The sequence below is a fragment of the Neltuma alba genome, unplaced genomic scaffold (assembly GCF_004799145.2).
Source record: "Neltuma alba isolate B1F8T4 unplaced genomic scaffold, ASM479914v2 tig00013478_pilon, whole genome shotgun sequence".
NCBI classification, from domain to species: Eukaryota; Viridiplantae; Streptophyta; class Magnoliopsida; order Fabales; family Fabaceae; genus Neltuma; species Neltuma alba.
In genome coordinates this window covers 28,167-42,412 of record NW_021637711.1, presented here as the reverse complement: position 1 = coordinate 42,412, position 14,246 = coordinate 28,167, and the positions used below count along the sequence as shown (strand labels likewise).

Below are 14,246 nucleotides of genomic sequence, written 5' to 3'. Positions count from 1 at the left end.
ATTTATTATTATTTTACTATCATTATAAATTTTAAAGTTATTTAAGCACGTGAATAACAACAAGCATTTTTTTGTGGCAAAAACATAAACAATAAGTACTTTTTTAATTTTGAATTATTAATTTTAACCAACGTTTAAAAATAATTTATGTATAATAAACAATTAATAACTTAATAATTAAATTTTAAGCAGAACCCAAAAAAAGCCAGCTCTTTCGCTGTTATGCAAATCAAAATCAAAATATACCAGAACTTCGAAGGTTGGGAATCCGTTTGAAGTCGCCGTCAAAACTTAATCGAGGGGGCACTGATCGGTCCGCCGATCTCCGCCGTCGTATCTTTTTCCCCGGCTGTGTTATTGAAGCTAAAGTAAATTTGTAATGCAACCAGCAATTTACATTGCGGTTCATATGCTGTTACGGGCTTGAAACATGGCTTGATCACAGTCGGTTTAAGCGGATTCCCCTTCCGGGATTGATAAAAACTGTGATTGTTTTGAGGGTCGGTGTTTTTTTATTCTGTTGTGTTTATTTCTCCTTTTGTGTTGATTAAAGAGTAATGCTGGACTCCAGGGAAGGTTCTAGTGTGAAGGGGTACGGTTAAGGTTCTGGGGTTAAACCTGGGACTAGACTTTAGTCAGGTGGTCCAGATGGAAGAAGATACTGAACTCGAGGAAGGAGAGGCTCGCTATAATAACGAAGATGACAACAACATTGACATTGATTCTCTCTCTTACATTGTAAGGGCTTACTGGAAAATACTTTTAAGTTTTAACCAAGTTCAAACATAAAATAAATCTAACCAAGTCCGGAGGTTGCATATTAAGTTGGTTTAGTTTTCTACGAGCTAAAAATTTCTCTGCAGTCTTCGGGCTATATGGGGGGAATTTTTCTTCCTATTTGGCTGAACAGTAAAACATGGATTATTTGTATTAAAAAAAAAAAAGAAGTAAAACATGGATTATCATGTTGTCACTGAACAAAACTTTCACTGGGCGAATTTGTTTGCTTCGTTAGGAAATAAATGTGCAATTTTTTCACTATTAAACTTCTGTTTGCTGTTACTTAATCAAACCAGTAATAGCTGCACATAACTATTGGCTTTCTATGCTTATGTTGTCCATTACAGGGAAGTAAATTGGTACTAGGGTAAGTTATTCAGAAAAATACTACGTATGAGTTTTGACCTGTAAGCACAGAGGATCTATACTTTGACAACTGCTTAAAATAATTGTGGATTGATTCTGCTGACCAAGTAATGCTATAGATGTTTTTTCTTGTCGCGCCACATATGAAAAGGATGGTTTACCAGTTATTTAGGAACTATATGGCCCACACACTACACAGTTCATCAGTAGTCAAGAAATAGAATTGTGCTGCAGCAGCATTTGCACCTTTGCATAAGAGCCTTAAAGTGAGAATATTTTTAACTGCTTCTCAGATTATTGATATGTTTACGTGCGTTTATATTTCTGTCTCCAAAGAACACCAGCTCCTATGCTGATCACTGAAAAAAAGATGAAGTTAATATCTCATATTCTTGTCATTGATCTTCTTGTTGCTTGCTATGATTGTATTTCCTTGTGAATGGTTACTGTTGATTCATGGCATACTTTATATATTTATCTTCTTTGATTTTTTTTTTTGGGGGGGGGGGGGGACAGCTACATTTTAATCTAATATTTTGCTTTCTGTTTCCTGAAGGACGAGAGAATTCAGCATGTCCTGGGCCATTTTCAAAGGGACTTTGAAGGTGGTGTTTCTGCTGAGAATTTGGGTAAGTAGGAGAATAGAGATAATAGCTCAGTGAGAAATGAAAAAAGGTGTCTTTACACGCATGAAAGTGATGCTGGTTCGCATGACCTATCTTTTCCAGGTGCCAAGTTTGGTGGCTATGGCTCCTTCTTACCTACAATTGAGTGTCCTTGTCTTCTCTCTCATTCAGAAACTCTGCAAAGAAACCATAACCCACCAGTATCCCCAAAAAAGCCTCACAACGTAGAGGTATATGAAAAGTGTCGTTGCTGAATAGTTTTTTAAAATGATTTTTTAGTGACCACACCAGTGGAAGATGGTATGTCATTGTGTTGATAAGTTTTACATCTGACATGCTTGGGCTCTATGGTTTTATTTCATAATACAGGCTGTACCTGATAACTCAAAATCATCTTCTATCATAACCCCATCCATGTGTCTTAAAATTGGTTCTGGTAGCATTCAGTCATGCCATACTTTAAAAGCACCTAAAGTTGATGATTCAATGAAGAAAGATGTTGAAGTTTCTTCCAATGAAGTAGCTGACAGGTTCCCTTTTAAAGATGATAGTGCAAATAAATCAGGAAAATCAACTGACCAGAGAACACTGAAGTTTCGAATAAAAATGAAGTCTAATATGTCAGCGCAAAACAATGCTGCGATTTATAGTGGTCTTGGGCTTGATAACACCCCATCTTCATCGATGGGGAACAGTCCTGATGAAAATGAAGGCATGCTTGCTCCATCTCAAGAGACCTGCGAAGAATCTCCAACTGCCATTATTCAGGTAATTGATGGACCTTTTCCATTTTTATGTGTACCTGCTTGTCTAGAGAAGGACTGAAAATATAAAATTTCTCTTTCAATGGATCAGGTTATGAGTTCTTTCCCTATTCCTGGAGGTGTGCTATTGTCACCTTTACATGAGACTCTACTCTACTTGATGAGAAAAGAAAATGTTCTTGGAGATAGAAATCCAATGTCTTCACATAATGTTTCTCAAGAACATTGTTCTCGTTTTGCTGAGTCAGATTCTCTTATGAGGGATGAACAGTTGTTGAATAAGAGGAACGTGAGAATTGTGGGTCAAAGTAAAAAGCAGTTGGAAATGAAGCGTAAAAATGGCAATGGTTTTGAGAAGAAAATTACATTGCATAAAACAAAAATATTTGAAAATAAAACTCCACGCCATAAGGACCTTCTCTCTAGTGGCTTGAAATGCACACCTCTATCAAGTTTTTGTGATGCTGGTGAAGTTAATGGAGTCGCTGGAAAGGCTTCCGGAGTTTCAATGGAAGTCAGTGAGGATGCAATGAAAGCCAGAACGGTATTCAGTGAGGCAGTTAAGGGGGAGTCATTGGAGTCAATATCTGGTCAGGATTTTGACAGGACTGAAAAGCAACACGCAGGAAATAGTTTTATGGAAAATGTTTCTGAGCATAAAGCTAATTCCCTCAAGGATAACTGTACTGACTCTAAGAATGGTGGCAAGTGTAAAGCTAACTTGAGTTTCAAGAAAATTGAGTGTGATGCCATACAATTTAAGGTACATCAAGATTCTCACAATCACCATACTAATCAAAAGGGAGAACCAGTATTTGAGGGCAAGGATAACTCTAAAGGGGATCACAGTTCCAGTAAAGCTGTGGCTATTGGGGGAAAAGACAATTCAGGAGCGGGTAATAATGCATTGAAAACTGATAAAAAGAGGAAATCATTTGGTGTTACTTCTTGTAAAAGTCAAATGCATATAACAAAATCCTTGAAGGATTATAAGGTCAGAGATAGTAATGGAGAGTCACTGAAAGAGAACAGTGTAGAACATCCTTGGCACAGGGCTATAGCAAGTGTTAACTGTGATAATGCTGAGGGACGTAGTGCTTATAGGATTAAAATAAAGGAAAGACCAAGTGGCAAAAAAATGGGTGATCAGTTAATATCTGAGCTGAGCTCATGTCCTATTGCAGAAAAGAAAACTGCTACTGAGATGGCACCAGCACCAGTACCTCAAGATGATTGGGTAGGTTGTGACAGCTGTGAGAAATGGCGGCTTCTACCTTTGGGTGTTAAGCCAGAGCAGCTACCTGAAAAATGGCTATGTAGCATGCTAAATTGGCTGTAAGTTGCTTTTCTCATTTCTAGGTTATGCGTGAGCTTGTTATGTGTGATATACATTAATTTTCATTTTATCTGTATATTAAACAAGAATTGAGCATCATGTTGAATGATGTACTAATTTTTGTAAACTTTTTCTTCCCGTGTTGCATACCATGTTTGTCTTGCATATTGCCTTACTCTTTGGAAATTGTCTTTAGGCCTGGAATGAATAGGTGTGATATCAGTGAGGAGGAGACAACAAAAGCAGTTTATGCATTAAATCAAATGCCTAACTCTGGGAGTCAAAATAATCAACAAAGCCATGCCTCTGGAACTGCAAGTGGAGCGAGTTCTGCTGGTCCCCTCCACTCTGGCATGAATCGCCAGAAATCCAATTTTGATGTAATGTCTGGTCGAGGAAAGAAGAAGCAAGATTTTAGGGATGAGACTAAGGCAGGAATCAATAGTGACGCATTTGTGTTTTCAAAATCCTTAGAAATCGATGCTCAAGAATCTGGACAAACTAGATTGTTAACTGACATGAGCCAGTGTCCTGGTAACTCAAGCTCAATGGGGAAATCCAGTGATCAATGTTTGATCAAGTTGAACAACTTGAATGAGGAGAAGCACATGCCTAACGAGAAAGTAAAACAAGTGAAGAGAGGTGCCTATTTATTTCAGAGCCGATACACTGATGCATTAGATTTTCTATCGAATGAATACCTCATTATTTATATTTTTAAAATTTCATTGTTTTTATGGCGCATGTGCAGGTGATAAAAAGAATATACAATTGAGATGTGGAATAGAGGCTATATCTGGAGCATCGAAAAGGTCTAAGACTGAAGATGTTCACTACTCTGATGGTCATCTGAATCGTGGCACGGATCAAGATATGGTGGAGCCAATTTCAAGAAAATGTTCATCAATGAAGGTTAGCTGGAAGTGTATTGAGAAATATGGTAACTATTGTTTATCTGAGGATACAAAGGACAAGTCAGTAGTTCCTCCCAAGAAACTAGAAGATCAAGCTCAGGTCTTGTCAAGTAGTGTGGCCCTGGGTGAAGTAAACGTTAGCAACGAAGATGAATCAATGAAGAAAAGGAAACTGAAGGACTGGATGGATGATAAGAAACAGAACAATTTGTTGTCCAGGCAGGATTGTGGGCAGTATCGTGAAGAAGGCAGTGTAAGTGGATTTAGGAAGGAAAGGAAGCGTAGAGTTCTGAAGACTCAGATAAATTCAGATGCTGAAGGAGACATTGAATTTGACCAAAAAGGTGGAAGGAGCCGAATTTGCCTGTCAGGAAGTAGGGATGACATGGATGTTGATACAGAAGAAATTGGAAATAGTGATAAGGCCCAGCAGCGAAGGAAGCATAAAATAAAGGTTGCATCTCAGCGTGCATTGGATTGTAATGATCCACTGGGTAGGGATTTAAGATCTGAACAGCTTTCATCGGCAGCAACTTCAAGCTCTTCTATGATTTCAGGGTCCTATAGAGTGAGAACTAACTTTCAAGATGTTAAAGTTTCACCAGTAGAATCTATTACCTCAACGCCTTTGAGGACCTCCAACTTAGACAAGCTAATATTTGCAGAAAGGGACACTTCGGGGAAGGATGCTTCCAGGAAAGGTGATCTCTCTTCTATGAGTTCTAGGGGTAGCAAGGAGGAAAAGAAGTTAATGGAAAGAAAGAAGAAAGTTTTAGATGACTTGCTTCCTGAACAGAACCAAATTTATTCAACTGAATCTTTGGCTGAGGATGGTAAACCCAAAGTTCCAGCTAAAACTTCTGAAGTTAGGCATGACCATTTGCTTAGTGGTGGTAATCATGCTATAGATCATGGCAACTGTGTTAGTGGTACACTTCATGAAGATGGAGTGAACAAGAACAGTGGTCTTAGCTCTTGTGAATCTGGTCCTGAGGCAAGAAATGATGTTAAATTCAAATTTCCTGAGCCTAAACATGAAATTGACAATATTAGTAATAAAAATTCAGTGAGAAGTTGGTCGAGTGAAGCTGGAATGAAAATTAGGCTAAAGCCAAAAGACTTCGAGAATTCAGTTCTCAAAGTTGACATTCCATGTACCACTAAAAGAAGTATTGTCTCCCGGCGGAATCTGAGTCAAAACTTTGAGAAAGAAGACAAAGCTGATTGTTTATACACAGAATTAACAGATGGGAAATTGAGAACTCTCTCATCTTCAGATTGTGAGGTAAGAAGGGAGACATTATTTGTGAGTTCCAGAACTGGCCCTGAGGCTCAAAAGGGTTATATGTTTAATGGGCATTCAGTCCATGCCTCTGGCAATAGTGATCTCACCAAGTTATTAAAAAGTTCTGCTGATGCTAGAAGCAAGGTCAGAGTTGGTTGCAATTCAGGAAGTTTTGCACCTGATCAACCCCATATGTCGAGCCCCGTGAGATCGAATTCTAGCCTAACTGCCTCTGTGACCCTGGATGAAGCCACAAAAATAAAAGATATGGCAGATAATTTTAAGGTTACTTGTCAATTTAGAAATTTTGTTGATTTCTTTTGTTAGATTTTTGCTTGTTTACTCTCTAACTGATGGCTTAAATGCTGTTTATATTGTAGAACTCTGGATTTGAGTTTGAAAGTAATGAGACTTACTTTGAAGCTGCCTTGAAGTTTCTTCATGGTGCATCACTTTTAGAATGTTGTCATAATGAGGGTAGCAAGCATGGGGAGATGAGTCAAATGCAAATCTATGCTACTACAGCTAAACTTTTTAAGTGAGTAAAGTGCTGATTATATATGCTTTTTTTTTTTTTATATATTTTTGTTTGCTTGACGAGAATAAGTCATTGTTGGGCTATAATTTAATAAATACACGTATAACTATTTGATTATTGGGCTATATATTCTTCTCTGCACCCTAATACATGATATTGGACTTGGGATCAAGTGGGATCCTTCTGTGTCGTTTATGGGATGCGAAGGCAAACCAATGGATTCACTCGACACACATTGTCTGCCTTGCTCAATCAAATCTGGTGACTTGATAGTGCTGTTACTATCTTACAGTTAATATGTTGACATTGGGGTTTAAACTTTCAATTGTGGCACTACGTGACAGTGCAATTTGCACAGATGATGGGCTACTGTGGGCATTTTTTCTTTAGCTGGTATTTAATCACACATTTTATTTAAAAATGACTATCAGATCCTGTGCACATGAATATCAAAGACGCCAAGAAATGGCTGCAGCTGCTTTGGCATATAAATGCATGGAGGTGGCGTGCATGAGATTGGTTTACTGTAAACATTCTAGCGCAAACAGGATGTGGCACGAGCTGCAATCAACTTTAAATATGGTTCCTCAAGGTAACTGAATATAGTTCTGATACGATTTCGTTTCTCCAAGCTGGTTGGGTTTTGGTCTATGATGATTTTGCATTCTCTTTTATGCTTGCATACTTCCATTGCTGCGGCTACAAACACAAAAAGGGGAAGAAATGTAAAAGCGAAATTGCTATCTTTATATTCTAGAACTGTTTTACCTGTTGCTTCCTTCTTTAGATGAAGTGTGAATGGATGATGCCATCTATTTTTATTTTTTGGGGTTTCAATGAATTGAAAAATTATGGAGCCAGCAGGGCTTAGTTTTGACATTTTTCTTGGTGCGAAATTAGTGTTCTGATATGTGTCATTGAGGATTACAAGTCAGTGATGTATTACTGATTTTTTATTCTATTCTTTAGGTGAATCTCCTTCGTCGTCTATATCAGATGTTGATAGCTTAATCAATCAGGCAGCAGTGGATAAGACTACCTTGTCCAGGAGTACTGGTATTCATTTTGCCGCTAACCAAGTCATCTCTGTGCAAAATCACTCAACTTTCTTCCACCTTCTTGACTTTGTAAGTGTTACTTTTTTAGTTTTATGTGGTTTGTTTGAAAGGCTTGTTTATTTGAACCTGAACTAGCATGGAGATATTGTATATGGGAAGTGTTTTTCGTTAGATAGAATGTTGAAAATCTCACGGTGGCTGTAGTTTTATTGGTGCCTTGCTATCCAAGATAGGAACTGTGAACTTTGCTCCTCAGAGACAATCTTTAGTGTCATGCATGGACTTGGGGCTATAGGATTAATTCGAATGAAATCGTGAATTTTAATGTAAAAGTCTTGCTCTCACCAATTCACTTTGATGTAATGTTTTAGCTGTTGTCATTGGGAGTGGCAGAGGAATTCACCATATCTCTAAATGATGAAGTATATGGGAACAGTACATGACTTAATACAGGATACAAGCACAATAGTCTAAGGGCTTAACCATCACTAACAGTGGTTAAATGTCAAGCTTTCGTTTTCCTTTGAAACTCTTTCTAACTGTACTCTTTAGTAATAAGCAACTGGCTTTTATAGTAACCTGGTTTGACATGTAGAACCAGCACACGAACTCTTGAGAGTTTATTATGTTAGTATGATAATTATATTATATAAAATCACTACATATACAAATTAGCATGTCAATGTGATTTTGCAGACTCAGGATGTAAATTTGGCAATGGAGGCTTCTAGGAAATGCCAAAGCACCTTTGCAGCCGCTAGTACATTTATGGAAGCAGCATCGAATAAGGAATATATAGCCTCTATTAGGAGGGTTATTGACTTCAGCTTCCAGGATGTAGATGAGCTTGTACGTCTGGTTAGTGCTGCAAAAAAGGCCATTACTCGTGCTGGTATTGATGGTGTTAGAGATTGATATGGTACTGTAAATAATGAAAGTTTTTGGGCTCCTCTACCAAAGATGGTTCCAGAATGGAAAAAGGAAAAGAATACCTACCGGGCTGGTACCTGGAATTTGGAAACCTGCAAAGAGGCAGGACATCCACTACTATTACCTTGCTGTACAAGTGTACAAAATTGAGATTGCGCAGTGAATTTTTTATTGTATCATGCTCAGGTTCTTTCAAATGTGGATAAGAGCACAATAGTTTCACTCTTGAATGTTATGGATTAGAAAGAGGGATGGGATTCGTTTTTGTTGATTGATACGGGATGCAAATTTTTGTAGTAGTCTAGTGCTATATTTTTTGCTCCATGGATTTGGAGCCCCAACAAAACAAATACAGAATCATGAAATGAGCAAACATTTTTGAGAATACTGATATTGTCTTAACTGATCCATTGTTTACGAAACTCTTTTCTTTTTCCGGCATCACATTGTACTTTTCAACTAAGACAAGATCTTGCAGAAAGTTTTCTTTCTCTCTTTTGAGCGTGTGTTAGACAATAGTAGTTGTGCTATTTATCGCATTTTAGCATGTGTTGTATTTGTTGGCGTATAGAATAACGTTCCATATAGATCAGAACTAGAGTATCCTTCTTTTCTGTTACAGACCCGCCACATTATACTGACCAGAAGGGACACATTTCTGTTTATGATTTCTCTGTACCACCAACTCTTGTATATAATAGAATTTAATTCTACTGACTTACTACTGAAATTAGGATGCTGAGCTTCTGGGCATTTCTGTGCTTTTCATTGAAATCTTAGTTCTGTCTCTCTCTGTCTGTGTGTGTGTGGTTATTGGTCATATGGGTCATGCCGGTTCTTGGGATGAAAAGAAGGTGCTTGGATATGTAGGTACGTGCGTCTCTTTACCTGTTATGTGAGCTTCACTAACCTTCTGTTTCTTGTCCTTTGATTTTTATGTATGATGCAAGTTCTTATACCCGTGTAGGATATAACGGTGATAATTGGAGTCTGATTAATTGTTTGTGGTAAGGAAGAACTGTCAGCAAGTTAAGGTGCCCTCTGATTTCGGTTGACTTTCTCTAGCCCTTAATATTAGATGACTAAAGATGGAATTGGCTTTGTACAAAAGGGGCAAGAGATTGGCAATGGCTGCACTAACAATGTTGATGGGAATCATTGTTTTGGGTTGTGTTATTTGTGGATTGGAATGCCAATTGACTCGTTTAATTGTAGAAGGGGACCATTCTTGCATTGTTGGTTGAATTGTACAGTGCTGTTGTAGGTGTTAAAGCAGCAGACAATTGGAATTTTCAGCAACTGTAGTGGGATTGTGTCTGCAGACCGCAGGTTTGAATTGTAACTACTTGTTGAAATGGTCCCCTGGTGAATGGTGGTGATGTAATTTTATACATTAATAATGAGATGAAGTTCAGCTCAGTGTCTCATTTGCTTGTTGGACTAGAAGGATTTCATTTCGCTGATTGAATTTGACGTGTTAAAGGTCAGGTATTTAATTCATTTCTAATAAAAGATTCATGGAAAATTAATCTGTATGTTCCTATAATTTTACCTGTTTTTAAATCGAGATCTTTTATCCCCCCTCTTTTTAATTAGATCCTTGTGGTTTTACATATTTTTTAGGTTCATATAGTACTTTTGTCCTCCTTTTTATCAAGTTTTTATTTTTTCATCTAATTTTTAATCAAATCTCTATAGTTTTAAGATCGTTCTTAAAATAATAAATTTTACATAATACATATGAAAAATAATTTAAACGATATTTATCCATAAATTATCATACATGCCCAAATATGTTCAATAATATTTGTTCATATAAGGGGGTGTCTGGGTAATCCCAAAAACACTTCTGAGAAGTACTTTTTTATAATTCGGGACAAACTTCTCTATATATTTACTTCATATACAGTAAAAGCATTTTTAAAATCATAGTTTTGTTTCTATCCAAACACTTCCTAAGTCTCATATATACAAGTCTAATATAATTTCATGCATGCTCAACTTAAATACCACTTATTGTCAATTACGAAGAATAACCAAAATCATAAGTATGCCACTCCTACAAGCCTACATAATTACTCAAAACAAGCAATAAATCATCATATTAAATGCAATTATGTTCGAGGCACTATCAGGTATCTCTTTCATCAAAGATTTGAACCTTAATTTGTCATGTAGTAAATGACTATTACCAGACTCAATCCTAGTTGATTAGTTTTATATACATGTATGTACGTACGTATGTATGTATAACCGTGATGTTAAAGTTACAGCCCAAGAGAATTCTGTTGCTCTTTCACACAGTCCTAGGGTGATCCAAGAGGTCAGTAGTTGCCGATCAAAACAGGAACTGATTCATGCACAGGACAAGTGCAACTTAATTAGTTGATAATATTAAAACAGTATATTTTCCTGTATATCGCATCAAGTTTAGAAATAATGAGTTAGTTAGTTGTAAATTCATCAGTAGTATTGCTCAGATTAGATTTTATATTTATATTAAATACTCATTATATTGATTCGTATAATCAAGAATTATTACTTTATTAATTATTATTTTTCAAAATGATATATATATATTTTAAATGCTACATATCCACAATTGTAAGAGAATTTTAAAAGACCGTGCATAAAGATTGGTTCATTCAAGAAGATTAAAGGACAAACGCATGCTTACAAATTAGAATATACCATCTCCGGTCATAAATATAAGACTTAGGTAAAAAGTTCATTTTTATCATAAACATAATATCTTAATTCACTTTGCTTTCTAAATCTATAATTTTTTTCAAAATATCTTTATTGATTGTACATGTAAGGAGAACTCCCAATGAAGAAGTAATTCTACTGCACGAGATTAAAGAAGATATTTTAAAAAAATCAAAACATATTTGTTCTAAATAACTAATTTAATTATTTTTATAATATTTATAAATTAGTTATTTAATTTTTATATTAGAAATTAGAGGTATTTCAACCTTCCTTTCACTTTTCCCTGTACGAGAAACATGAACAATGACTTCGCTGTTTCCCTAGCTTCTTGATTGGAATAATTATAAAGAACAAGTAATTAAGCAGAAGTTATGATATCAACTTCGATCTTTGCCATAATTTCTATAAATATACAAGAACCATTTACATATTTATTTGTAATATAAAATCTAGGGAAAATTATTCATAACCCCAGGTACAAAAATTAAAAAAGAACAGGTTTTAAGAAATGCAATTTTTTTCTACAAATTTAGCTTGTAAAAGATGCAACTCGATCCTATAGTAAATATGAAATTTCGACTATAAATATAAATTGTTAAATTTGATTTGTCAATGACATAATCTGACTTATAAATATGAAATTTTTGAACCTATCTGCAGTTAATAGTTTTACTTGAAATCTATGAATCATTTTCCCTAAAATCACATTAGTCATAAATCATAAATATTGTGATGCTAATCTCATATAATGTCATGTAAAGCATGCCCACAGAATCCATTTTATAATTAACTATAAATATATAAAAATAGTTTTAAAAAAATTCACTCCTTGTTATACAAACCCATTGTCAACGGCTACTTGTCCCAGTAGTAATGCCATCCACAACATTTAGATGAGATTTCGAGTTTGAACATGATGTTAACATGTTTATACAGGTGCAGATTTAATTGTATATGGAAAAAAAATATTATACTGAAAAAAAATATTATACAACCCCCCTGGCCTTGTGAATGCATTTTTTATATATCACTGGTAGAGTACTGCCATTTTCAAAAGATACTGACCTTCAATAATATACCTGAAAGTATTTTTCCCCTTAAAAAAATAAAATAAATTATTGAAGCACAATACGTGTCATATGATTTATTATGTAAATCAGTGTATCAAATCTTACTAAAATAAATAATTTTTTGATGGCAAGAAAAATAATATTATTAAGTTTTCGCAGCTTGAGATTACTTAAGCCATGACCTAACACTAATAGCATCTTATCTTTTCTTCAAAACACTCCTCAGGAATCATCAAAGGAAATCTTAAACGTTTGGGCTAAAAATATAATTACAGCCTTGCAGGTGAAAACTTTATTACATAAGAATATATATATTTTTCACAATTTTATAAAAGTTTATTATTGTTTATATTGGTAATCAATTGTAGAAAATGTAAGTTAAATAAGTCCATAATTATTGATAGTTACATACAAAACAATGCTATATAACATTTGGAATGTAAGGATTAAAAAATTAAGCCCTAATATTATGATATTTTATATATCAATGCCTAGAGAATTAAAAAAAATTGAACTATTAGAACTAGTTTTGTAGTAAATTATTTTAACCAATTGTCTACATTATCAATTTTATTAAGCTTTAAGACTGATTAAATACCAATTCACAATTTTCTTAAAGTTTAATGTGTTCATAAAAGAGGGTTTGAATTTTTAACTACTATCTATATCTCATCTCACTGTTATCATCTCCTTACTTCATGTTTTTAACTTCTAAATAAATATCTTTCTAATCAATTTATTTATCCATTTATTATAAATATTGGAATAACTGGACATTCATCTCAATATGTTTTTACTTCCACAACTGGATACTTTGGTTTCAAAACAACTAAATATCTTTAATTTTATAACCCTCAATTCAACCACATTTATTATTATATATATTGATTTTGTATGTTTCTATTGTATAATTAGAAAGAGACAAAAGTCCAGAAACACAAAAGAATATATGAGGCAATTTAAAATAGAATACAAATGGAAATTACCTTGTTTCATCTTCAATTGAATAAAAGGAATGTTAAATTTTTTAAAAATAAAAAAAATAAAATCCAAGTAAAACTAAAAGAAAGGGAAGGGGGTGTGAGGAACTGAGGAAAAAATAATAACAAGTGAATTATAAATAAAATTTTTTTATAAATTAAGAACAATATCTTCCTTTAAATTTCATACTGTTGTAAAACTACAAGAAATAAGGAGAATGAAGAGTAGAAAAGAAAGCAAGAGGTAGAGAAGACAATGGCCTTTTCTCATTCACTTTGGTTCAAGGTACAAATGCCTCATGTATGCCCTCTATTTATAGGCCTCCAAGCATTGAAGTCCTATACTAAGGTTACAAAGGAATAAAGAACATCATAATAGCATTAACAATAAGAAACTCCTCCCAAAAACATTCATTAGGGAGGTTATGTAGTTTATGACACTTGAAGGTGAGGAATCCTATGAGAATTCTAAGGGTTAGGGGTTATGGACATCCACTCATGCAATATTCATAACACTCCCCCTTGGATGTCCATAATGAGTATTGTGCCTCATTAAAACCTTACTAGGAAAAACCCATTGGGACAAAAACCCAGTGAAGGAAAAAGAGTACACAATATTTACTCCCCCTAATGATAACATCATTTTAAGTCTTTAAGCCTGCGCATTCCAATACCATACACTAACTTCTCTAATGTTCTAGTCGGCAGTGTCTTGGTAAACAAATCAGCAAGGTTGTCACATGAGCGAATTTGTTGAACATCTATATCACCACTTTTCAAAAGATCATGAGTGAAAAAGAACTTTGGAGAAATATGTTTTGTTCTGTCTCCTTTGATATATCCTCCATTTAATTGAGCTATGCATGCTGTATTGTCTTCATATAATA

The 14,246-nt window shown here is 34.8% G+C and overlaps 1 protein-coding gene across 3 annotated transcripts; it reads left to right on the top strand.

The window, feature by feature from the left end:
- Positions 1-256: 256 nt before the first annotated feature.
- On the top strand, positions 257-10,006 carry LOC114737664 (uncharacterized). 3 transcript variants are annotated; one of them, XM_028925614.1, is made up of 13 exons: positions 257-738; positions 1,703-1,775; positions 1,875-2,002; positions 2,142-2,540; positions 2,628-3,871; positions 4,069-4,514; positions 4,624-6,356; positions 6,452-6,609; positions 7,041-7,201; positions 7,579-7,736; positions 8,364-8,525; positions 9,332-9,463; positions 9,565-10,006. In XM_028925614.1, exons 1-13 carry the CDS (start codon positions 649-651, stop codon positions 9,589-9,591), a joined length of 4,911 nt encoding a protein of 1,636 aa, XP_028781447.1. In that variant the 5' UTR covers positions 257-648; the 3' UTR covers positions 9,592-10,006. The 3 variants fall into 3 exon arrangements, with proteins under 3 accessions (XP_028781447.1, XP_028781446.1, XP_028781448.1); XM_028925613.1 differs by having other exon boundaries at positions 9,332-9,467; XM_028925615.1 differs by lacking the exon at positions 8,364-8,525 and having other exon boundaries at positions 9,332-9,467.
- Positions 10,007-14,246: the final 4,240 nt, after the last annotated feature.

Bases quoted from the DNA above. Each gene is read 5' to 3' on its own strand.
- LOC114737664 (XM_028925613.1), top strand. From the start codon at position 649: ATGGAAGAAGATACTGAACTCGAGGAAGGAGAGGCTCGCTATAATAAC. The intron at 1,776-1,874 runs GTAAGTAGGAGA...TATCTTTTCCAG, and splicing joins TGTTTCTGCTGAGAATTTGG to GTGCCAAGTTTGGTGGCTAT. The intron at 7,202-7,578 runs GTAACTGAATAT...TCTATTCTTTAG, and splicing joins TTTAAATATGGTTCCTCAAG to GTGAATCTCCTTCGTCGTCT.